This window comes from Pangasianodon hypophthalmus, chromosome 8 (genome assembly GCF_027358585.1).
Source record: "Pangasianodon hypophthalmus isolate fPanHyp1 chromosome 8, fPanHyp1.pri, whole genome shotgun sequence".
In the NCBI taxonomy this organism is placed as follows: Eukaryota; Metazoa; Chordata; class Actinopteri; order Siluriformes; family Pangasiidae; genus Pangasianodon; species Pangasianodon hypophthalmus.
Genome location: NC_069717.1, coordinates 3,469,724 through 3,496,873, shown reverse-complemented (window position 1 = coordinate 3,496,873; position 27,150 = coordinate 3,469,724). Strand labels below are relative to the sequence as shown.

The 27,150-nt window shown below is 38.7% G+C and overlaps 1 protein-coding gene and 1 long non-coding RNA gene across 2 annotated transcripts in view; both read left to right on the top strand.

Moving 5' to 3' along the window:
* The first annotated feature begins 1,609 nt into the window (after positions 1-1,609).
* On the top strand, positions 1,610-3,480 carry LOC113535018 (uncharacterized). The gene is made up of 4 exons (XR_003403554.3): positions 1,610-1,906; positions 2,064-2,095; positions 2,324-2,393; positions 3,072-3,480. It is a non-coding gene; the product is annotated as an uncharacterized LOC113535018 (long non-coding RNA).
* Positions 3,481-8,934: 5,454 nt separating this feature from the next.
* asic1a (acid-sensing (proton-gated) ion channel 1a) overlaps positions 8,935-27,150 on the top strand; it is a 31,579-nt gene continuing 13,363 nt past the window's right edge. The window contains exons 1-2 of the mRNA XM_053236300.1: positions 8,935-12,124; positions 15,564-15,759. Coding sequence (XP_053092275.1) covers positions 11,742-12,124; positions 15,564-15,759 — 579 coding nt within the window. The 5' untranslated portion in view covers positions 8,935-11,741. The remainder of the gene's footprint in view (positions 12,125-15,563; positions 15,760-27,150) is intronic.

Sequence of the window (27,150 nt, the reverse complement as noted above, 5' to 3'; positions counted from 1 at the left end):
ATAGTAAAAGAATATTGAATTAAAATAAGGTAAGAATTTGCTAATAAAATACAAATTATTTTCCAATGCTTATAATAATAATAATAATAATTATTATTATTATTATTATTATTATTATTATTATTATTATTATTATTTTATAATAGCACCACAAGCTTTTGCATAAATATTATCTGAAAGCTAGTAAACTAACATGAAGATGAAACGAGATGAAACCAGATACCTTAAATGAGTTCTTAAAATCTACAAGTGACTAAGGGAGCAGTAATTGTAATTCCACTAAATGACAGATGATTTGATGTCATTCTGCAGGTCCGACCGAAAATAAAAGAGATTTAAAAGGTGAGCAGCAGCCATAAAATTATAAAGCCTGAATCAATTTTCCCCCCAATGTCTACATTTATTGCCCCATTACACTGCAGTTACTCGCTGGATTTTCTGTAAATTTGTCACCAGCGAGCTGTTAAATAAGCTGTAAATGAGCAAAAAAACAATGACATGAATAAACACTACAAGCTCACAACATAAATATCAGGGAGGAAAGTCTGGAAGGAGAGAATCTGGTTTAAATGATTGTTCAGATCACCTCATGGCTTGAGATGACAATGAAATGTTTGCTTTTAACAGTGTTTACGGTTCACTTGCAGTGTAATGTTCATTATTCAGTGGCATTTCTTTGGGTTGGTGTTTGGAGTTTTTTTAAATTTTAAAATGATATTGTACAAAGTGTCTAAAAGAGAAGTTTCAGCGTGTTGGCTTTTTTTTTGTTAGTTTATAGTAAAAGTGAAATCAGTGACAAAAAAGTATTAGGCCAAAATTTTGAAATCAAATAACAATATATTAAGATTTATGTCCATTTATGTCCATTTATTTATGTCGATATCAAATGAAGATAAAACTACAATTCATAATTTCATTAAACCATCTGTAGTCTGTATAATGTTTTTAAAGCCTAGAAATTAATTACACCACAGTTACACCCTGAATTTCTCTTTAAATATGTGTGCTATAAATTTAGCTTTAAATAACAAGTAGCTGTCACAATACAAACCCAGTGACTTAAATAAATGTTAAAAGACTTATTTGCAGTATTTATTCCACTGACCAATCAAAAATATTCTCCTGGTCTATTTATAACTATTTATATTATTCTTACCCCAGCAAAGTCAATTATTTTTCCTAATAACAGCTCATCCTGAAGTCTTATCTCTCATATCACATCAGTTTGCTGACAATTGCAAATTTTTATTTATTAGAATGACAGAACGACATGTCATGCTTTTTATCCGTTTACAGTCACATTTACTGTTGAAACGAGTTAGTTCCTTGTGTTATCACTTAAATTATGGCAGCTATTACCAGCCATTATAGTATAAATTTACAGCTTTTACCTTTGACACTGCAGACTCCTTCAAAAAATGTTAAAATCTTGTTGCTATAGAAACAACATATTGGAATGAATACGTTGAATGAATTAATATAATATTTGCAGCTCGAGCTACTGTGAGACAGTGTTGCAGTGTAAAGGTGCATAAAAAATACATTTCCCCCCTTAGGATGTCTCTTTCCAATTGATATTTTGCACTCTGTTTTGTTTTTCAGTACAAAGTAAGCAATAAGAATGAAACATCCATCATGTTATTAACAATAAAAAGGATTAAGTGTACAATAGTTGGCCGAGCGTACATGGTTTGACCTGAGCTCAGCAGAGGAAAGAGCCAGGGCCGTGCCGAACCGCAGCTGACGGAGCTCTTTGATTTTTTCCCTGCGCTTTTTCCCGAAGGGGCCCCGGGAGCGGAGCCATTCACCGTCCAAAGCAATAAATGTGCAAAGCAGGTCAGGACTGGTACTGCATTTTCAAAGAGGACGTGTGAACATTGGAGCATAGCCAAAATGCCTGGGAAAGGTATACTGGGAGATTATTTTTAGAGTATGAGGAAACTCTTCATAACTTTTCATAATGATATGTATATATTTTAAACCATGGATGATGAACAACCTGAGCTTAATAAGATGATTTTAAGTTCACTCTCATGCCATTTTTGTTTTTTAATTCTTTACAGGTAACAAGTCGGACAAGAAATCCACCACCAAGGTAAACAGCTACAGCCTCTTAAATATCTCTGCCCACACAGCAAATTCTCCCTAATAGTTCATCACCAGTGTTAAATTAATCCCCAGTTCGCTTTAGAAGGCAGCTGTTTGGAGTCAGCTCTTTTCAGCCAGCCATGCTGAACACTCCCATGCTCATGCATAATTATATACAAGAAAAGTTTATTGGTGACACTAAATAGCACTTTGTGTCCTTATTTTCACTGCATAGCCACCTCAGAGTCCTAAAGATCAGCCGAAGAAAGGTGATCAGAAAGGAAATGACAACAAGAAGCAAGGAGGTAAGCATTGACTGCACTGCAGCACATCAGTACAAATTGGATTGGTATTTTATTTCAGTTTAAACCTATATTGCTTTCTGCATTTGGTTGCTTATTAGAAACAATCGATAGTATAAAATGAAAACGTCACACAACTTATACACGAACATTACAGATCATTCTGGGAAAATACAAAGCCCAAGGGTTAACCATATTAGCGATGGGAATGTCAGCTGTTTTCAGTGAGTCAGATCATTTGACTCAGCTCACCAATAAGAGTCGACTCATTCGACTCCCATATGGCTCACTGCTATTTTGTCTTCAACTGGACATAGTTTGCGATGAGGTAGAGGATACAACTCACATATTTCATGATCGAAGAGGACACAAATGCACTGTTTGCAGTTTTATTAGATTTAATTAAGTGACGTCAAACTTCAAACTGAAGGTGAATGAATTTATGCTAACAAACATATATTTACATTTCTTTGCATCATTTTATTCAACATAGATTATTTTTATTGGTTTAAACTGACTTTAAGAAGCAACTGGATCATTAGTGGAAGCTGGAAGATGCAATCCAACAATACAGTATCGTAGTTGAAAATTTTTCAGGCTGTAGGTTATGCAGGAATTTTTTTTCTTCCACCTGCCCTGTGTTTCCAGTGAAGGTATCTGTCTTTATGTCTTCTCTCACAGGACAGCCGAAGGGAGAGAAGCAATAACTTCCAGGCCTTCGTGAAGCTGGCCCTGGAGACGCTCTTGGGTTCCTGCAACCGCAAATACAGAGGCCCTCGGGGTAGACAAAGCTGAAGTGATAAAATAAGAACCACATATCCTACGCATTTCAGCTCTTAATTGGAACCTCTCGGTCCCACAATGCCTACTGTCACGGGTTTCGGAGCTGAACAGTCATACACTGACGACACCTCCGAGTTCTACACTTTTCTAGCCACTTTCCCATCTCAGCCTTTCACAGTCCGCCCATATGATGGTACTTTGTGTTGTATAGAAATAATTGAATTACCTACCTTAATAAACATTATTTCATACTGATATCACACAAAGGTTTGTGTACTGATTCGGTGGTTTGAACTGCACTGAGAAGTAAATCTATATGATTCCATTGTTAGACATATTGCTTGTTATTAATTCACAACATTTATTCATTTTGTATATAGTTCATCTCAATTTACAGATCATATTGTTAACCACACAACAATAACATACTGATTTTCACTGCACTGGTTTTATATATAGAAGCATATTAAACCATATCGCTAAATGGACACTAGTGCTTGCGGATCTCAGCATGGTAGGAGCAGAAACTTATTGTTTTCAGGATGGCATGAATAGGACCTTGTGGACCTCAAAATGGCAGAAGCAAAAACTTGTGACCCTCAGAATGACAGGAATAGGACTTTGTATGCTTTAGGATAACAGGAGTAGGACCTTGTATGTTTCATGATAACAGGAACAGGAGCTTGTTCACTTCAGGATGACAGGAACAGAAGCTTATGGGTCTCGGAATGGCAGGGATAGAACCTTGGTAGGTGCAGTGCCTGATGGTACTCTGAATAGATGGGCCTCTGGATAGTGAGTGGGTGTAGGAACTTGTGGGCCTGAAGATGGAAGGAGCAGAAGCTTATGGGTCTCAGAATGGCAGGGACAGAACCTTGGTAGGTGCAGTAGGAGCTTGTGGGCTTCCGGATGGCAGGATTAGGAGTATGTTGACCTCAGGATTGTAAATGCAGGAGTTTGTGGGCCTCAGGATGGTATAAGCTGGACCTTGTGGTCCTCATACTTGCAAGGACAGGAGCTTGTGTGCTTCAGGCTAGCATGAGCAGGAGTTTGTTGCTAGGATAGTATGAGTAGAAATTTGGGGCCTGAAGATGGTAGGAACAGGAGCATGTGGGCTTCAGAGTGACAGGATAACAAGCTTGTTAGCTTCAAGATGGTAGAAGCAGAAGATTGTTTGCCTCAGGATGGCGGGAGTATGAGATCATGGTCATCAGGATAGTAGGTGTAGGAACTTGTGAGCCTGAAGATGGTAGGAGCAGGAGCTTGTGGGCTTCAGGATGGCAGAATTAGGAGTTTGTTGACATCTGGATAGTAGAAGGAGGTTCTGTGTGTCTGTTTGGCAGGTGCAGAAACTCATGGGTTTCAAGATGATATGAGCTGGAGCTTACTGTTTTCAGGATGGCAGGAATAGGCTTTCATGGGTCTCCTAGTGGCAGAAGCAGGTGTTGGTGGAAATCTGGATAGTAAGAGCAGATGTTTATGGGCCTCAGGATGGTAAGAGCAGAAGATTGTGGGCCTCACGACGGTGGAAGTTTGTGGGCCACAGGATGGCTGAAACAGGATCTGGATGAAACATATGGGACTCAGAGTTACGATCCATGTGCAATGAGGTCTTTAGTAAAGATCTAGAGACAGGAACAGAGTAGAAAAATCCAAAAATCCAAAATCAAGGTCAAAATCAGGGTCAGAAACACAGCCAGCAACATAAACAAGGCCAAATGATAATCCAAAGAGTTAATTTAACAATTAAGCAACACAAGTTGTTAAGCAAAGAAAGCAGGGGGCTAGAACATGCAAGGGACGGCAAGACTTCGTAATGAGTCAGTGCACATAAAATGCTAAACCGGTCCAAAACGAGGAGGTGATAGCAGAGGTTGTACTAGTAATCTGATGTTTGCAACCTCTGATGGCGGGCAAGGAAAGTGTCCTGAGTTTGTGTTACACTAGACATATGCAAGTGTTTGTAATTCTCATACTTGGGATAGCAAGATAAGAAAAGGAGGGGAAGAAGTTGACTTTAATATTTATATCAGTTCTCTGGCAGGACCAACTGCCAACTCTCTGTTTCCATGATGTAAAAGCAGATCAATCTTAATTATTTTGCATGAGACATGGGATTTTCTTCATGTTATGAAGCTAATTCTTTGGATCATTGGATCATTAAGTGAGTTTTATCACTGATTCTGTAGATTGCTAAAGATAAGCACACACATACACACATTATCTTCTGCCTTCCTGTCAGTACTGCACTGGCATTTCAGATGTCCTCTGTGCTTTTGTGTGTATGTGTGTATGTGTATGTGTGTGTCTGAATAAGTTACCTCTAACTCATGTGCTCGTGATGCAAGGACTCGTCCACATTTTGCATTTAAAGGCAGTTAGCATGAAAATTTGATAAGACCTAATGAATATTTCCTAACACTGCTAAAGGCTGAGCTAGCTTGTCATGCTTTGTGAGCATTTGTGACAGAAAATGTCCGTAAGGTTAAATGGAAAAGGGAACATGATAAATCTGTGTGTCATTCATACCGTATATGTACTCACATAAAGTCAGTTAAAATAAATTAATATCCCTAGATGTGAATGCATGAAAAAAATTATATAAAATATTTACAGCAATTCACAAGCTGTCACCTTGATATCCATATGCTCAGAGTGTAGCTATCTGGGCAAATACCTAGTGAAAGAAGCAGGAAAAATCCAGAATCCTGATTGGTTAATCTGGTTTCTCACCATAGCAACTGGTAGCCAATTAAATGTGGTTAAACAAACAAAGGGGCAAAGGGGCAAGTTCGTTAAATATGGAGGAATCTTAATGAAGACTTTGATGCTCGTCATTATAGCACCATTGTATTAAATTAAAATGCATGAAGAAATACATTTTTCAGAATGTGACTCATGTCTCTAACTACAAGACTTAACAGAGTCTTTAAAAACGGAGAAAAAAAAAGGTTTACAAAGCGTGATGTTTAATTTTTCATGAAATCTAATAGCTACATTGGAACATTTCTTACTGTCTTTATTACACTATATTATGACTTAGTTCTCTATGAGACTGTATGACCCCTGCGCGTAAATGATTTCAGGATGACAATCGTTAAAAATAATAATTAAATGTCAAAAGCTCGAACACTTTTACTAAATGAGGCATGCCTTCAAGTGAGGATGAAAAGGGGATTTTGTGCCTCATTATTCCCTCTTAATATTCCGTGTTAACATTCTCTTTCTACAGATTTGTTCAGAAATACTAAAAGGGCTCTGGCAGACACTGAACATAATGGAAAAAAAGCTACATTCATCTTTGATCATGGGCGCTTCAAGTTTTATAGTCCATTTGCTCAGTAGCATTCACTGGCTTGTATAAAGAGCATGTAATGTCCTTCAGACTGTCTGTGCATGATGGCTGAAAACACTGGAGAAGAAAGAGCACTAGAGCTGATACACCTGCGACTGCCATATGGCCAGCCATTTCTAACCCATTTTCAGAAAGAGAGAGAGAGAGAGAGAGAGAGAGAGCAAAGGGGTAGAGAGAAAGACAGAGGGATGAGATGAGGAGAAGGAGGAACAGCTTGAAAGGGAAGGGCAGTAATATATTACGCATATATTGCACTCGTCTCTATTCAGATTGGTCAGAAAGTGTTCATTAGACAACACTAACAAGTATGTTCATGCAATATTCCGAATATGTTATTAATTAAAGCTAGAGTGCATAGATTTCTTGTTAAAAATAAAAAAACATGATTATTAAGTCAGCAAATCAAAAATGTTGAATAATACACTATGACAATGGTGTAATAGTAATTCACAGTCAGCTCGGTGTCAAAATTTTTACTCCGGTACAACAAACGTAATCAGACCCAAAAGAAGTCAGGCTGCACGGTGATCGGCAGGAACCACAGCCAATCAGAAGACAGTAATAGAGAAAAAGACTAGAAACAAAGCAAACAGGATTCTTCCATACTAAATAGCAATGCCACTACAACGTTGGTGTTTTTTGGCATACTTCTTAGTGTGCTTTTTGTGGTTTGGGACACAACCTTGAGTTCTTGCAGCTATGAGACTGATCCGTGCGTTGAATAACAAACCCATGCTACGAAATGTCCTTCTGCATGTAAAGCATTTTTCCACCAGAGAGGGCGAAATTCCAAAATATTACATCATGAAGCATTAGATTGTTTCTATAGTGACTAATTTATAGGGAATTGTAGCTGTAAGGACTATGATTGTTAGTCATCAGTTCTTCATGCATACAAATTAGAATAATATGGCTTTAGAGTACTAAAGGACACTAATGGGATTTTTTTACATTCTGTAATATTATTAGGATTTCTGAGTTGGATTGCTTTGCTGTGTCTGTACTCTACTATTCAGGCCTGTTATCTTTACATCAGATGTAATAGAGATGATGTATGTGATGCAGGAGAGTTTGTATATATGGGGTATGTGGAGAGGCAGTTTTTTTTACCCATAGTCCTCCATAGTGAGATTTAGCTTTTCATAGTCAGTTACTGTCACAGCTTTATCATTTTATCTTATTTGTATGAACGTGTTAAACTGCAAACATTAAGGAACCAGTAAACTTCATCAATTATCTGTTTACTGAGAGTCAAAAACTCTCGATATAACAACCTCTATATATATATATATATATACACACACACCACGCCATAGTAGCCTAACAATAAACCGTTTTTTTTTCTGGCTGTTGTAAAACTGTCTGCTTCCTCTGTAAAGAAACTCTGGGTTTGAGAAATGTGCTTTAAAAACGAAACATATTATTATTTTTTTAAAAATCCTTTAACAGCCCAGTGTCAGCAATTAGTAATAAACAAATGCAAAGCTGTTTTCTGGATAATTTTCTGTTTTCAGGAGAAGGTAAAATAGAAAACAGACAGAGCTAAATATTGAGAGAACGATGTTTAAAGCTGTCTGGTGGATGTTCCATGACAATAAATCAAACTATAAAAGGGAGAAAATGATGACACAGTGTTCTTTAAGATTATTGGTAGTTGAATAAGTGGAATAAAACACTCCAGATGTTGTAGTTATAGAAAAATGATTGCTGTTTATTTTTTATTTAACTGCACATCCCATGATGATGTATTACTTACATATACAAACCCAGAGAAGGAAGGAAGGAAGGAAATGGAGGAAAATGAGAAAAGAAGAGGAGCAGTGGGATAGCAAGAGAGGAGAGAAAGGGAAGTATAATGAGACACTATCAGAGAGACAGTGTGACAGTGAGAAAGAGGAGAGAGTGAGAGAAAGAGAGAGAGAAAGAAAGAAAGATAGAGACAGTAATGAAGAGAAGTGCAAGTGAGAGAGAGGGATAGACAGTGAGAGACATGGGAGGAAAGACAGAGAGAAAGAAAGAGAAGAGAGACAGTGAAAAAAGAAAGACATTGAGAAAGAGAAGAGAGAGGTAGAGAGAGAGACAAGATAAAGAGACAGTGAGGAAAAAGAGAATGAGCAAGAGATGGATAGAGAGAGAGGAGAGGTAGTGAGAAAAAAGAGAGAAAGACAGACAGAAAGAAAGAGACAGAGTGAGTGAGAGTTAGAAAGAGTGAGAAAGACAGTGAGAAAGAAAAGAGCAAGAGAGAGAGAAAGAGAGAGAGAGAGGAATAGACAGAGAGACAAGATAGACAGTGAGGAAAAGAAAATGAGCAGGAGACTGATAGAGAGAGGAGAGATAAAAACAAGACAGACAGATAGACAGAGAGTGAGAGTTAGAAGGAGCGAGAGAGACAGTGAGACAGTGAGAAGAGCAAGAGACAGAGAGAAGGAAAAGGGGAAGAGGAAGAAAGAGAGAGAGAAAGAGAAGAAGCAATGAGAAAAAGAGGAGAGAGATAGACAGAGAGAAGATAAAGAGACAGAGAGGAAGAAAAGAGTGAGCAAGAGACTGATAGAGAGAGAGAGAGAGAGAGAGAGAGAAAGAAGAGAGATAGTGAGAAAGAGAAAAGGGAAAGAGAGAGAAAGAGAGAGTGAGCGTGACTGTTAAAGAGCGAGGGAGACTGTGAGAAAGAAAAGAGCAAACACGAGAGAGAGAGAGAGAGAGAGAGAGAGAGAGAGAGAGAGATACCGTGAGCTCCATCCTCAGCTTTCAGAGCTTGGAGGAGAGGAGGCTCGTGCACGCGCTAAGGTGGACATCACGACACCGTCTTGCTGCTGTTCTGAGCGCGTTTTCCGTCAGGATGTGAGGATCTGTGAGGAGGACACACACCGGCGGAGGACACACACACACACACACATACACACACACACACGCCCAGGCGGAGGATCAGGCAGCTCGGCTGATTTGTTCAGCACTCATCGCTGGATCTGGACGCGTTCGTTCTTCAGCAGCTGCCACACGCGCGCGCGGCGCTCCGTCTTCATCAAGTCCGCGTGAAGTGACGCGACCGCCGTGCGCGCGCTCTGCGCTCTGCGCCCCGGGTGAAGAGCAACAGCCTCGTGCCAAACAACCTCCAGTTCATTTCTTCCTGATGACTGTCTGTGGAGAGGTGTTACACTGCTCACGAGGGTGCTGTTTGGGTTTGTTCGTGCTCTCTCTCTCTCTCTCTCTCTCTCTCTCTCTCTCCACATTCTAACAAGTGCTGCTGATTTCCACATGAACGCGTTTGAACGATGTCGTGACGTCACCTGCAACTCATAAATACGACTTGTGTCATTTTCCGGCATAGAAGTGAAGTTGTGTCGTACAGCTTTAGGAAAAGGGTCAGATCTAGCACCATAAAGGGTTCTCTAGTTCCTCTCTGTAGGAGAACCCTAAAGGTTGTCTAGATGCCTACAGCTAAAGGTTTCCATGGTAGAAAGCTATGAAGTAAAAACCTCTGTAGAAAGCTGGAACAGTTGACATTAACATTAGCAGTGGTGTGATTTCCTCTAGGAGTTAACATAGTATTGTAATAAAAGGTTCACTTCTTCTTACAGAAAGCAGAAGAAAGCTGAAAACTGAGCAGAACTGCATGCTGCACTTTAAAAACACTTTTCTCCATAAGACATAAAACAAGCCAACATTTCCTTCCATAATGTTGGATTTCTGACATGACCACATAAATGTCAAAATTACAAAGAAAGTCATCCATAAGGAGAAGGATTCAGAGTAACTTGTAGCTCTACTTCATACACAAGTCTCAATTTTGTTGCTTTGTGATGTTGAAAATGATCATCGTCCAATTACGACTTACGCCTCGCAACAAACTCGTAAAAACGACTTGTAAACTCGTGTAATTTTCATTGTGTCTCATACACTCTTTCAGAAAGGTTAGATCTAGCACCCGAAAGGTTTCTTTAGTTTGTTGTTCTCTAGAACACTACAACAAAAAGGGTTTCTTCAGAATATTTAACATTAACCATCTAAAGAAGTTTTCTAAAATGGTAGCTGTAGCTCTGAGGTTTTCATAACAAGCATGGTATACTAACAACAATTTTATTTCTTCTTAACCAACATAAAGCAAACAGTAACATAAAGAAAGCAGTGCGATACGTTTTAATAGCAATTTCTCCAAAACCCAATGACCAATAAACTAACCAACATTTATCTACGTAACAGTTTATTTCTGATGTGACCACGTAAATATAGAAATTACGACTTATATTACGAAAAAAATTGCATAAGTATAAACACCAAGATTGATTTATGACATTTATTCCGTGTAAACTGTTGTTCTAATGTTACCCACAATGCTTGGAGAAACAATTGTGTCCCTGTTTTCTTAACGATTTTAAAAACAGCTTCGTGATTCTCGTAGCTTAATTACGCTTTACGCCTAGCAACAAATTCGTAAATACATCTTCTGAAGTTTGTCATTTTCAAGGATCGCTGAGTTCGGCGAGTTTTGTGACGTAGCCTATTTAAAAACCCGTTGGTGTTTTGAGTTGTGACGTTGATGAGGCATGTTTTGCTAAAACAACTGAACAGAGCTGTAGATTTCAATAACGCAAAATCCAATAAATCAAAAACTACACTGTCCGTTCTTTTTGTTTAGTTCTGACGTGACTATCTGAATGCGTGCCAAGCGTAACTGTGACTCACAAAGTCATAAATACGGATTTACGAGGGGTTCACGAGGCCCGAATCACAGTATTAATCTTTTTTCCGTCAGAACTCTCGATCAAACGAGTGATTTTTTTTTCATTTTGCGTAGGCAGGAAATGGCTACTTAAAAACGTTATGCAGATTTAGACTTCTAAACCCAAGCGCCGGTTCATGTCGAGTGGCTCTTGTTGTTGAGAGCAGCCGTGAAATTATACTGTCTGTGAGTGAGGATCCAATTAGCAGCTTCCAGAACCCTGAATAGATCCACCTGACTGAATCTAAAATGCACAAATCAAAATATTATTGGCTTGAAGGGTGAAACACGTGTCCACTACTGATAAATCAAACAGATATATTGATTAGTTGTTGACTGAATGGATCTCAAAGTGATAGACCTGACACTGACTGTATAAAGCTGCTCATACTGGAGTATCACTGGTTGGGATTCTGGATCATGTGCACGCTGTAGGCACGTTCAAGTCGCAAGTTTTCTGGCTTGTGAGAGAAGCAGGAGTCACTCCTGCTCCTGAATGAACGCCGCCAAGACGATGGATGTGAAAGTGGAGCCGGCTGCAGAGATAGACAGAGATCATCCGCCTCCTCTCCAGGTGTTCGCTCTCACGTCCACGCTGCACGGCATCGCTCACATCTTCTCCAACGAGAGAGTGACGGCGAGATGCTGCCTGTGGCTGCTCTTCTTCCTCGGCTCCTTGGGCTTCCTGCTGTACGTCTGCATGGACCGAGTTCAGTTCTACCTGGAGTTTCCGTACGTCACCAAAGTGGACGAGATCGTGGCTCCTGCCATGCTGTTCCCCGCCGTCACCATCTGCAACCTCAACTCCTTCCGCTTCAGCAAGGTGACGCGCAACGACCTGTACCACGCAGGGGAGCTGCTCGCAATGCTCAACTCCAGGTGACTAGATTCTATTCTACTCTATTCTACTCTCACAAAGCTCTATTCTATTCTATTCTATTCTATTCTATTCTATTCTATTCATGTCTCACTAGCCTCTATTCTATTCTATTCTCATAAAACTATTCTATCCTACACTCATGAAGTTCTGTTCTATTCTATTCTATTCTATTCCTGTCTCACTAACCTCTATTCTATTCTATTCTCATAAAACTATTCCATTTTACTCATAAAGCTCTATTCTATTCTATTCTCATAAAACTATTCCATTTTACTCATAAAGCTCTATTCTATTCTATTCTATTCTATTCTATTCTATTCATGTCTCACTAACCTCTATTCTATTCTATTCTCATAAAACTATTCTATCCTACACTCATGAAGTTCTATTCTATTCTATTCTATTCCTGTCTCACTAACCTATGTTCTATTCTATTCTGATAAAACTATTCCATTTTACTCATAAAGCTCTATTCTATTCTATTCATGTCTCACTAACCTCTATTCTATTCTATTCTCATAAAACTATTCTATCCTACACTCATGAAGTTCTGTTCTGTTCTATTCTGTTCTATTCTATTCTACTCTATTCTATTCCTGTCTCACTAACCTATGTTCTATTCTATTCTCATAAAACTATTCCATTTTACTCATAAAGCTCTATTCTATTCTATTCTATTCTATTCATGTCTCACTAACCTCTATTCTATTCTCATAAAACTATTCTATTCTATTCTATTCTCACTAACCTCCTTTCAATTCTATTCTCATAAAACTATTCTATCCTACACTCATGAAGTTCTATTCTATTCTGTTCATGTCTCACTCACCTATATTCTATTCTCATAAAGCATTCTATTCTATTCTATTCCTGTCTCACTAACCTCCGTTCTATTCTATTCTCATAAAACTATTCTATTCTCATAAAGCTCTATTCTATTCTATTCTATTCTACTTTTCTCAAAACTATTCAATTCTTGCCTCACAAAACTTTGATCTATTCTATCTTCATAAAGCATTATTCTATTTTGTTCAACAAAACAGTATTCTATTTTCACAAAGCTTTATTTTATCCCATTTTATTCTACTCAATTCTAATAAATAATTATTCTATTCGATTCTAATGGCTTTTCACAAAAGCTGTGTTTTATTATATTGTCAGAAACCATGATTCTATTCTAGTCTCATAAAGCATTTTTCTATTCTATCAATTCTTTCCTATTCCGTTGTGAGTTATAAAAAAATAATAATCCTTTCTAATAAGCTTTGTAATCTAAAAATGTTCTATTCTTTGTAGCTTGATACAGATTTGCTGTATTCTATTCGATTTTTATTCTATGCGATTCATACTGAATTAGACATTTTTCAAATTGAAATAGACATTTACACACACACACACACAACCGCCCCCCCCCCAAACACACACACACACACACACACACACACACACACACACACACGAACAAACACACACAGACAGATTCTGTTGTTCTATTCTATTGTGTATATTTTTGTTCTAATTGTCCTTCCAGAAAAACATTTCAAGGACTTTCATGAATACACACATTAGTGCTTGACATTATTTTAGCAACTTCTGCTGACTATTTGAGCCTGTGCTGCAAAAAACCTGACAAGCATGACTGGGCTAAATGTGAGGAAGGTGTGAGATTAACACTGCAGCCTGATTGCGGTCAAATCCAACACTGACTACATCAGTAGCATCCAGTGTCGGCGTGCATCCCCAGCAGTGCGTGTGTGTGTGTGTGTGTGTGTTTAAGTGCATCACTGGCGGAGAGATATATGCAGTGCCAGTCGAGCAGGTAGGGTCCCGCTGCTGTTCTGTAGAACCGAAGAGCAAACGGTCATCAGAAAGCAAGTTTTCAAGTTTTTTCTAGTTAAAGCCCTCAGGGTGGCTGGGCAAGTCCTCAGGGTTGCTGAAGTGAAACTTTTTTCCACAGAATCTTGAGATTAGATGTTATTTTTGGCTCTGCTTTCAACATCAGCTGCCATTTGGCAATAGGATATAGAGCGAACGGTTTTCCCTACTGCAGTGTTGCAGTACATTGGAGCAACGGTGTGACTAGGGTTCAGATTTGACTTTAGTCATGCCTGTAGCTGTAGTCTGGCTCACAGATACATGGATACACCAAGAGACATGCACAAACTCTTACATTCTCTTTATTTTGTCTAATGCTTTATGAATTTCTAATTTATCTTTATTCAGCCTTTGTGGAAAAAAAGATTTGCGTGGTTGCTTAATTGCTGTTATGTTGTTAAGTTGTCAAAGGCATCAAATCACTGTCAATCACCATAATTACTACGAATTTCTCCTAGGACTTTGAAATTTTAATATCTGAATGAAACTTTTGTTTCTTCTTTACCCCCAGTATTTAATATTTTATCAGAATTGTCATGCATTCATTCATACAGACACAGTTCCACTTGTAATTTTGTATTTGATAAAATGTCGTTTAATACTTTTGGTGCAAAAGTAACTCTATGTAATACTACTTTAAAAAAAGAAGAAGAAGAAAGGTTAAGGCTTACCCAGCCAGGGGCTTCCTACTCAACTAGGGGCTTTCTGCCCAATCTGAGGCTCATTCCTGCCCACCCTGAGGTGCCCTACTTGGCGCTACTTGGAACTGCAAATTCAATCTTACTTCTTACCCAACCTGGGGTTTCTTCCGTACAATCTGCAGCTTCCTGCCTAACTAAGGTGCTTCCTGCCAAATTTGAGGCTCATTCCTTGCCAAGCTTAAGCTCATTTCTGCTGATTCCTTCCTACTCTGTGGCTTTTTGTTCAACCAGGGGCTTCTGACTAACCTGAGGCTCATTCCTGCCCACACAGAGGCTTTCCTGCTCAACTTGGGGCTTCCTCCCTTAGTTAAGGCTTCTTGCCCATCCTGGAGCTTTCTGACTAACCTGACACTTTTTCATGCCCACATTGAGACTTCCTGCCCAGCCCAGGGGTTTTTAAATCCAATCTGGGGCTTTGTGCATCCAAATTTGGGCTTCTTGTCAAACCTGGAGCTTCTGTTTGCCCAACATGGGGCTACTTCTTCAAAAATGAAAAGATTGTAAACAATCTCCGCAGGGCATCGTGGCTTAGTAGTTAGCACGTTCGCCTTGCGCCGCCAGGGTTGGAGGTTTGACTCCCCTCTCCTCTCTGTGTGCGAGGAGTTTGCATGTCCTCACCATGCTTCAGGGGTTTCCTCCAGGTACTCCTGTTTCCTCCCCCAGTCCAAAGACATGCATTGTAGGCTGACTGGCATCTCTAAATTTTCTGTAGTGAGTGAATGGGTGCGATTGTGCCCTGTGATGGGTTTTCCCTCCACCTTGTGCCCCGAGCCCCCTGGGATAGGCTCCCTGTGACCTTATGTAGGACAAGTATTACAGAAAATGGATGGATAATTTCAGCATTTTTCTCCCTCTGTTTCAGATACGAGATTCGGGATGTTCACCTGGTTGAGGAGAGCGTTCTGGAGGCTCTGAAGATCAAAGCTGACTTCCAGAACTTTAAGCCTCGTCCATTTAACATGCTCGAGTTCTATAACCGAACGGGCCACGACATCAGAGACATGCTTCTCTCGTGCCACTTCAGGGGGAAGCCATGTCGGCCTGAAGACTTCAAAGTGGTGAGTGCGTCTCCATTCACTCTGGGTAGATGTGGTTTTCTGTAGTTCAGCCCTGAGGTGTTTACAGTGGCACGCGTGGTACTGAATAACGAGGTAACAGGATACAGCAGAACGTAATTTAAAGGCTGGCAGGCGGCGAGGCTCACACTCTGAGTTTTGCTGAGTATTTGCCAGGATTAATCCTCAGTGATGCTTGAAGAGAGGCTTAGACAGGACCAACTGCTGACCGCGTAATAGCACTGGAGTGTAGTAATATTTGATGTATCATGTAGGAGGGGGCAAAAGGAAAATGTTTTTTGGTGCTAAGTTGGCGGCGATGGTGCATTTCGACAAAATTATACACCTCTTTGAGGTTGCTATGGTGATTGTGTGCTCCTTGGGCTGATATGAATGAATCGCCCCATTATACACACCCATGGTCTCAAACAAGCCATTCTTTGCACAGCAGTGTGCTTGTGTGTAGCTGTGTCCTACTTCCTTGAGCTTCATACCACCACAACAAGCTGATTTTTCCTTTTTTTTTTTTTTTTTTTATTTCGAATATGCTTTGTGCACATATCTGCAAACCTGAAGTCTGGAAGTCTGGTCTGTACCGTATAATTCTTCTAATTATCCCTGTCACTTATGTTTCACTCCATATGAAGCTTTGAGAGAACGGTACAGTCAGTCTCAGCCTCCTCTATTTTTTTTTTCCTCAGGCTACTTTAAGCTCCCTGAGCAGGACCAAAATACCCTACCCCGCAGCTTTTAAAATAGGTCAGCGTTAAATATTAAATCCAGTGAGAGTGGTGTGCTGGAGGGTGCTGGGAGATTTCATAGCATCCTCAAGCTCTTGTTTTTTTCCCAGTACTGATACAGGGGAGAAAATAGTTCTGAGAAACACACCAGAGTTTGTATTGATTTCTTCAAAAGTTCTTTGAAAAACCAGTTAAAATTCTCATGGAACCTAGTCTATAAAATATGACATCTATCATTCAATGAAATCCAGAAACTCATTTTTTAAATAATAATATTTTCTTCTGTGCTGTGAACATTGCCTCAAGCCACTAGCACAAGCCCAGCTGCATTTATGGCTATGCTTCTCAAAGTGGGGTCCATTAAACAAAGCCAGGGGGGCTTTAATTTTGTTACAGTGGTGGAAACCCAACCATATCAAAGTTATTATGCCTATAAGTAATGTCAGCTGGAATCTAAAAACTGGTGGAAGGTTCACAAAAAAAAAAAAAAAACACCCTGGCACCAATAAATAATGTGATTAATTAGTGGTCCAAGCACCAATGGTACATAGGCACCCTGTTGTAATTGTATGTTTTCTTCTTATAATCATTATTATTATTACACTTTGATATAGGAAACTATACTTTTTTGGCACAGTGATAGAGGACAGTCTCATCTACGTACTCAGCAACTCTGGTTTATGGCCCTTAACCACTCTAGCGGCACTCACAGGGCAAATTTGGACATACATTTGCATTAATAATTCCACAAGGTGATGTTGCAGAAATTCGGGTTCACGTTCCTCTGATTCTTTGGGTCATGCCAAGTTCAGAAGATGCCATGACGTTGAAGCACATGGCAGATCAGTGGCAGCTCAGTGGCAGCACATTGGCAGCACATTGGGAGCTCAGTGGTGAAGGCATTGGGCCACTGATTGGAAAGTCATGAGTTCAAATCCTGTACCACCAAACTACCACTGCTGGGCCCTTGAGCAAGACCCTTAACCCTCAGTTGCATCATTTCTTAATTGTAAGTCACTTAGAAAAAAGTGTCAGCCAAGTGAGGTAAAGCCAATTCCCACCATAATGAATTTTGATTTGAAAAACAAAATGTTTTTCTTCTTCTCCTACAAATTCTCTCCAATCATCACAAAATTTGGATTACATCATCGTTAGAAGAGCCGAACAAAACTTCTTCTCAGATTTTTCATATGAGGGAGGGTTCATCCATAATGCACAAACAAGTTTGATGGTCAAACAGGAAATGTGGTCATATCTCAGTAATAGCTTGATGTATTTCCATTAAATGTAGTACATCTCTTTGGGAACAGAACAGTGGGTTCTGGTCTTCCTCTGTTTCCAAGCGTTGAAGCCAGAAAGTGCTTGGCCCTTTAGTCACTGCTTGCAGATATATATTTTTTAATATCTTGCTTAAAACATAAATCTGTACTGAAGTGGTCGGTGATTTTTTTTAAAAACTTAAACTAGGTTCCTGACTGTAAAAAGTTTGAGAACCCCTGATTTGGAGGAACTTTGTGCACTCTTAAAGGATACAGTCAGCGATTCTAGCAAAGGTAGATGAATCTAGCACTTTTAGCTTCTCCCATCCGTGTTTTGCTTCAAAGCCACACCCCAAAACACATTCCTAGGCCAGAATCTTTAAATGTTAGTGCAAAAGGCAGAGCTTTCAGTATTGACAGGCAAAAAAAAGTCACCTTCGTGTTCTGACTGGCTGGATGTTAGCAGTCCATCTTGTTTTTTATCCTTAGGCCACAGAGACCAGAGTTTCTTCACGGAGCAGATACTGATTATTTTTACACCTTGTTTGTTTAATAGGTCTTTGCCAGAGCTTTTTTCTTTTTTTAAACATAGTATCTTTTAGTTCAGCTGCTTTCTTGTTGTAATGATTGGTCAGAAATTTGGTATGCACATATTGATGAACACTTAGATCTCATTATGGGTTGTTTTACCTTTGCAGGTTATTTATAGAATGAATACTCATGGTTTCCTCCAAGTCCTCTGGTTTCCTCTCACCTCCCAAAACATGCCAGTAGGTGGCTTGGCTACGCTAAATTGCACCTAGGTGTTAATGAGTATGTGGTAGGGCCACCATGACCATTACCATAGCACTTACCAACAATTAAAGAATACAATTTACATTAACAAGCTAAATATAGTCTAGCTTTAAGTATTTAAAAATGGTCCACACACAGCAGTGTGTGTTTATATCAGCAATAGCATGGAACGGTACAGCAGTGTGAGCAAATCTAGTTCCAAAGAAATGCTCTTTGCCAATTCCAAAAATTGGCACTAAAGGTTTCTCTCTGTACCATCCATCTTTCCAGCGACTATTTGAACAAGAGCGTTAAACTCTGAATCATGTCTGAAGCTCATGTCTGATGTGTTTTTTAATGATTTTCTTTCCCTACACTTAGGAAATTTGCATTAATGACTTTTTTTTTATTGTACAGCTGTCTGTTAACACCACTTTTTCTTTCAATTTCATACATTCTGCTGTAAGTGGCTAGATTGTTGATATAACCTGAAACGTTTGCATGAAAAGTGTAACACAGCGCTCATGGAGGCAGAGTAAGGATCCATGAGCAGCAGGTTTACCAGCAGGCAAATCAAGGTCAGACAAGGTCAATACCAAAAACACTCTAATAACAGGACAAATCCAAAACATAATACAAAACAAGGTTAAAAGGCAAGATAGAAATCTCATCATAGTCAAAGGGCTAGACGTGGTAAGATGTGGTAAGGCGAGGTCATGCATTAAATAACAATCCAAAATAGCAAAGGTCAGAACTCACGAGAATACCTGGCAAACTGTCAGACTTCAGGACTAGGGAACTGTCGATGTGCTTTATATAGCGTTCAAACAGGAAACGCATGGGATACCCAAAGAAGCAGTTCAAAAATCCGGGGAAGGGCACCCTCTGGGGGTCTGGAGGGAAAATGTTACTAAACGTTTGCACCCCCATGGTTTCTGAATGCAAAAAGGGAAATTATTCATCTGTTTTAGAAATTAAAGGAATTCCAAGAAATTAAAAGTGAAACGTCGATGTATCCTGTAACAACACAGCATCCAAAATGTAGGGCAAAATCAACTGATAAATAGTCATAAATAAATCTTTTTAAAGTTTTGTCATGACCTTTTCGGAGGGGTCTCAAATATGCCATGTGGCTCAGGTAGAAACTGAGTTTGACTCCGCTGATGTAAGATGTTTAATTGTTTCCTTAACATGCTTCAGCAAAATTCTCCCAAAATACTCTAGTGCATACGTTGTTGCGGTAAGATGTGGTATTGTGGTAAGATGCTGCTTTGCATGTTTTACTTTCTGTTTTCCATTCTAATATGTTTTTAGTTATTTTTATTTCCATATATTAATTTATTTATATTTCCAGGATGAGCCTCCACGACCTGTATCACGGTACATATAGAATCACTCTCAAGCTCAAAGTTTTGATATTGTGACCGACAAGTCTAGATGACATCAAAAAGCTTTTTATTTTCCTAGATTAGAACTTTTTTAGTGTTTTGAGTCAAGCCTTACAGTTGACATACAGGATCCAACACTGTTCCCCACCCTACACTTTCTCCCTAGAGCCCCAGCCCACCTCTACGAAAGATGTCACTTCAAACAGCACTTTTTCCGCTCGACTGTCCACAATAATTTCTTACATGTCAGGTAATTATCTGCCTGGCAGGGGGCCATAATTGGAGCTGCCATTATTTCACCCACGCAGTCTGCAGAGCTTCAGACATGATTAAGAGTTTAACGCTCTTGTTCAAATAGTCGCTGGAAAGATGTATGGTACAGAGAGAAACCTTTAGTGCCAAGTAAACTCATTTCATCATGGGTCCTTATATAAGTTGCGTTAAAAGCTTCTTCTCAAACCAGAATGCCATTTCTCATCAGGAGCAAGTTAAAGAACCAGTCTGGGAAAATAAATGCCTGTCTAAATCTGCTTTAAACTTCGAGTTCTTCAGCGACCTCCTGATGTGGTTTAGGACACAGTGGGACATAATGTAATCTATAAACATGAGCAAAACTTCACAGCGCTGCTGAATGCTGTAATATTATGGAGGAGGCCATCTTCTCTCCGATGCTATAAAAAACGTTTATCTGAAAATCATTGTGTTCTTTGTTCAATTACTGGTTTGTCCTTTGGGTAGTAGATAGAGTTTATGACAAGGTAAGTGAGTGAGAGATTTGGTGTCACTTGGCCATTGTTTTGGTACATTAAGCACTTTAGGAATGCCTGTCTTATTCTGGAAACTGTGGGGTGCCATTTTTAAAAAAAAAATATATATATACATAAAAAATGTATTTAGAGAGATCTGATCTGACAGGCAGAATAAAATCCCACCCGAACCATATCAATGTGTTATATTTTTTGTCATTTTATTTTTTCAGATTGTTCCAGCCTCACACAAGAGCATTATTTAAACTAGAAAACACCACGAGTCCATATTTCCACTATTGAGGCAGATGGACTGCGTCAGCCAGGGATAATATTTCAGATCTTCAAATACAGATGAAGCTGCTGAGTTTTGTAATCACTGCATTGTGAGTAATCAAGTGATAATGAAAGCGAATGCTGATGCCCCACATTTTTACGAGAGAGCTCTGGTGAGATGGCACTACAGTTCGGAGCAGACATGTAACATTCACAAACATTTAGGGATTTTGAAAGAGTCATTAATGTGAATGAATCAGTATCGGCCGTACAGTCATTCCTTTAAATCAGTTGTAAACTGCAAAAGCCAGAGCACTACATTTCCTTACAAATTCACAAATGACTTCATGATTATCAAACAGATGTGTATATCTGGGATGGCTTTAGAACTGATATACAAGGCCAGAATATATAAAAATCTAATATTTCTTAGAGAAATCTACAGCTTTTTACTTCTCTCCTGTCTGAAAAAAGAGAAGCTGACAGATATGTTATTTCATCTCTAAATGTTAGCTGTGACGTTTGATTGAGATGTCACACCCTGACATTTATCACTGTGACCGTTGTTTTCCTTTTTTCCCCCTTAATGCAGCACTCTTTCTCTCCTGCTCTCTCTCTCTCTATCTCTCTATCTCTGTTTTGCTGTCTGCTCATGGATTGCCATAATGACTGCTCGCTACAGTTCACACGTTTTTGTTTTTTTTTATCTGCTTTTTCAGCCAAGTGGACCTCTTCCACAGAGGTGTTCAGTCAGGCAGTCATTAGTATCAAGGGAGGTTTGTTAGATGAGCTCTTAGACGGTTGAAGGATTGAGTTCAGCATCGCTGTAGACTTCAGGAGCAGAGTTTACCTGAGAAAACACTGCGATCTGACACAATTCCCCTTTTTTTTATAATTGTAGATGAAACACCTTGTAATGGTGAGAATTGAAACACTGAATGTTTCAAAGACGTTTGATTCACACTGGGTTTAGTCAGCTGCTCCACCTAGGTTATAGATTAGGAAGGAGTAAAACCCTCGTGGTGTGTTGTTATTGGAAAATAATCAACGACATATTAGTGTGATGCCGTCTGATGCAAACCATAGTTATTGTCACCATCTTGAAATTGATTGTTTTCCTGTAACACCGTGTCCCGATGTATTTTATTCTTCTTATACCACACATTTTTGCCAAGGATTACAATCATTATTAATTAAAATACCACACATTGTATGTTTCATCCATTTAAAGTTACTGTTAATGTTGCATAACGTTAGCGAAACAAATGATTCCCTGATATCACTTACGTTATAGCAGCAATAAACTCTTTGCTCTTTATTCAACCTCATTCTTCTCTCTCTTAAAGTTAATAAAACAAACAAAACAAAACCCTGAGGAACCAAGAAATGTAAGCTCATCCGTCCTGAAGAATTTCCAGTGTTACTGGATAAAAGCTTACTGATATTACAAAGCACTGACACTGGAGACTCCTTCCAAAAATGTTAAATAAACATCTTCTTACAGAAAACATAATATCAACAATTACACCCTTTTTTTTAAAAAAAAAAATATCTGATTATATGGAGCGTCATTTGTACAAGTTCCAGTGCAAGCTGTTACTACAGAAAAAATAACAAGCACATTAATATAAACCTGTGATTTACAGCTGCACTGCTGACAGAGCTGCTATTATAGAAAATGAATCAACACCTTCTGACCACTAAGCAACTGGGGTTGTGTAAATTACACATGGGGTCATGAGAGGAAGTCACATTCTCTCGAACTACGAAGCTGGATTTTGTATGCTACCATTTTGTAATATGCTACTGTAGTCTTTTTTGCTATCTTGACACACTCAGAAATTACAAATGGACAAGTGTGATACAGTGGAACGACGGAAGTCAAGAAAACAAACATGAAAATCTGCCCAAATATTTATTAATTATGGATTTACAAGTGTGACGGTAAATAATGAGGAGAAACCAAAATGCCAAGGATTGGGGACACAGAAAATTCATAATATCCTCATGGGATCATTTGCGCATAAAATTGGAACCCCTGACCTAAATTCTTAGCTAACGTTCTTAATATTTACATGTGAATTTTGGTAATAATAGTTAGTGGATTTTTAGTGCCAGCCCGTTTGCCACACCCTCTTCCCTTTGTCCTGCGAGTGGACGCTGGGGTGATGGAGGTGATGCGCACTGGTACACAGCAGGACGGCGATGATGTTGTTTTAAAAGCAGAGGCTTGCCTCAGACAAGCTGGTCAGATCGATTGGAGAGGAGGGAAGACCCAGCGGCTCGGTGCACACAGACTGATGCACCTCTGTAGTATTTCTGTCACAATCCTCAGGCAGAGCAAGTGAAAAACCTCTGTGAGTTCCTGCAGAGGAGCGGCAAGCCTTATGACATTAGCGAGGCAGGGCAAAAAAGAGTTATGGGCTTTGTTGTGGGCTTTGTCTCCTTTACAGTAGTCATAATCTGTAAATGTAGAGTCATATGTCATGCGCTTGAAAGCTTTGCACACATATACACACACACACACAAACAGAGTAGCAGAGAAGGTGACCGCAATGATGGAGATCCTAAAATGAATGTGTAAGAATGCATCAATTGTGTGATTAAATGTGATTAAAGGTGCAGCGTGTAATTTGTTACTAGACTGTAATAATAATAATAATAATAATAATAATAATAGTAATAACAATAATAATTTCTGTGACACTTTAGAAAAAATATTTTAAACCGTATATAATGAACATAAAAATATGATTAAATGTGATTTAAGGTGCAGCATGTAATTTGTTACTAGACTATAATAATAATAATAATAATAATAATAATGATTATTATTAGTGTTTTAATCATCTTATGCCACAGCATGTTGCCAAAAATTAAAATTTTTTATTAATTACAGAACAATATGCACTTTTTATCCATTTTTCGTTACATTTAATGTTGTGTAACATTCATGATCCATTATGTTTTAGCAGCTGTTAACAGTTGTTCGTTCACCAGCCTCTCTTTGTTTCGCAGTTTCCTGTCCTGAAGAATTTCAACTACCTCTAACTGTTACAAAGCGCTGACACTGGAGACTCCTTCCATAAACCTGTCCTCACAGATAACTTTTTTTATTCCGTTTATATGGAGCGACCGCCAAAGACATCCCTGGCTAATTTGTTACTATAGAAATTAATCAACGCCTTCTGACCAATCAGATTTGAGAATTCAACAGCACTGTGATATAAAGTGTAATTATACAACAGTTAGTTCCAGTCCACTAATTTGATTGGACAAGTGGCGTTCTAAGAGGGCTGATATTTAATATAACAGCACTGTGGCTTCTTTGGGAACTATTTCCATTGACAGAGCAAAAATAAACAAAAGATTTCTTAATTACTTGATGTTAATTTCTTATTAATAGAGCAGTTGTATAAAAGCAATATCACATGAGCAAGAGTGCTGTTGTACTGAATATCAGCGCTGATATTCATTCTAGCAGCACTCTTGCTCATGTGATGTTGCTTAAATATGACTGAATGCCCTGTCTGTAATGTGCCTGGAGTTTAGTGGTAGAAATGTTGTACAGCTGTAAGCACATCTGCTCATCCAGATTACTAACAGCTGATTTAATATATCATCAGCCCATCAACACACTGATACTGATGTAGTGTACCTCTTATCCGCTGGTAGAGAAGTGATGCAAGTTGGTGATATAATTAAAGACGTCGATTTCCATCTAATAAAGATAGTTATCAGCCTGTTACATCCTGTGTGTGTGTGTGTGTGTGTGTGATACTGCAGCAGTGGTTGTTGTGGTCCAGAAGGTCCTATGCAAGGTTATGCCCTCTTTTCCTCTCCAAAAGGTCTGTTTGGGCTGGATTAATTTTAATGTAATTATTACTGGAATATGTCTGGGATTTTAGTCTTAGTCCTTTAGTTTTTGTCATTTTTACAGACTGTGCATACACACATCTGGAAAGATTATTTTAAGGTGTAAGGTATATTACCTTCTATAAAATGACTAGTAGAAATAACAAGGACAAGTCTCAGAATTATTGCCATTTATACTTGGACATGTCTTGGTCTTGGACATTGGTATTATTGGTGAAAAATAATGTTTGTGTTTCTTTTCTTTTTTGCAAGTTTGATAAGAAGTATTACCTTCTTCTAGGAAACAGCCAAATCATTGGCACAATGAATGAATGAATGAACCAACTAGTTGACGTAAAGCTTTACTTAAAATGGATCTGATGGTATTCGGTTTTGATTGGTATTGATTTGGTCTTGTTTTCATGTGGACTCGATCTTGTCTTGGCCTCACCTAACTTAAGACTCGGTCTTGACTTGATCTTGGCTAGTCTTGGTCTTGGACTTGATAATAGCTGTCTTGAATACAGCCTCTCTGAAATCATATGTCCGTAAAGGTTCCATCATTTCCTTGGTGGTTCTGAGCGTTTTCCTGAATATAACGACACTCCAGGAAACGCTTGCTACCAAAAACAAATCTGAGTTTAAAACACAGAACAATAAAATATAGATCATTTAAAAGGATATTTTAGAGGAGCAACACTTCCAAGTGTTTTAGTTAAGTTATTGATTTCCTAACACACATACAGTTACATGCAAGTTATGATCATGTGACCTACTAATAGACCAAGTGCAATTTGGGTGGCCACGCCCCCTACAAACCAGGTCAAAACAATCAGTTAGTATTAAAGGTGTGTGTAGTACACATAGAATGTTAGAGTGTGACGACCATCAGGAAGACACCCCTATCTCTGATCTTTTTATAGCGATCACTTATCCCGTGCAAATCGATCATAATTACTCCAGCAACATTACTGAACAAAAATATGTCCGGAAATCTTATATATGTAGTTCCAACGACAACAGAAACTGAAACACTGTGAAAGTCTAACAACACACACACAAAAAAAGCAGTCAGATTTGGAATTATGATGCTATATTTAACCACAGAATTATTGGCACCCTTTACGAGAATGCACCTATATTACTGTCTAAAATGAACAGTACACACAATAATTCAATTGTTTTACTCAAAAACCAAAGGAACCACTGATCTTTTCAGTATCTTTATGTAACAGACTTTTATGCAGTTGGATTTTATGCCACTATTCATGTTTTTTGTGTTAAAGTAGGGCTTATATTGAGAACATTTGTTTTGCCTTTGCTGATAAAATGGACTGAGAAAAACAGGAAGTGGAGAGGTGGGAATAAAACATATGGGTTTGCTGTAACTCCATCTACCGTGTACGTTTCCTATTTCATTAATATTAAGTCACATTTATGCACCCCAAAATGGAGAATCCTTGTTACGCTTATTAGTTGCACAATTCACAATTGTTTCACAATGAAACCAAAATCACAGTTTGGTGAGAAAAAAAAACCGACAAATAATCATCAATGAAACTTTTGGGCCGTTCTGTCAAGCTGTTGTGATTATCATGAATTCCACTAATCAGCCCCAATCCTGACTGTCTCTGCCAGGAGGTTAAACTGTGGCCATAGATCAGATGTAGAAGATAATAACCCAAAGATACATCCAAATCAACACAGAAATGTTTGTTGGACACAAAGTCAGTGTTTTGAAATGACCAGCTCAGAATATGAAGGTGGTTGAAATGTTGTGCCAAGATCCTGATCAAATGTCTCCAACCTTATTAGCCATTACAGGAAGAGCCTCAGTGTTGTTATTCTCTCCAAGGAGGCTTCGCTGAATGTTAATTATAAGCAGGGGCGGACTGGACATCAGGAAGCTCGGGAAATTTCCCAGTGGGCCGTTCCATTTTTCTGTTGCGTGGGACGAACTTTTTGTTTTTATTTTTTTAAATCCTTCTCTCTAATGTACGCTTTCTCACTGGTGACACACTATCACACACAGATAGTCGTACACACACAAATTTTGCTCACTATCCTTGTGAGGACCTTCCACTAACATAATTATTAACTCAGATAATTCATCTTATGCTACACCTATGTCTAACTCTAAGCTTAGCTTCAGTTACTAGAACAAAATCCTTTTGTTCTTTCAGTTTTTGAAATAAAAGCTACAGTTTTTGTAAGAAAACAGTTTTCCTCGTGAGGGCCAGCCAGATGTTCTCACAAGGTCAAAACTATCAGATTTTCCTGTCCTTGTGGTGACATTTGTTCCTCACCAAGATATAAAAACATGTCCCCCAACCCTCTCACCTCCACCCACCACACA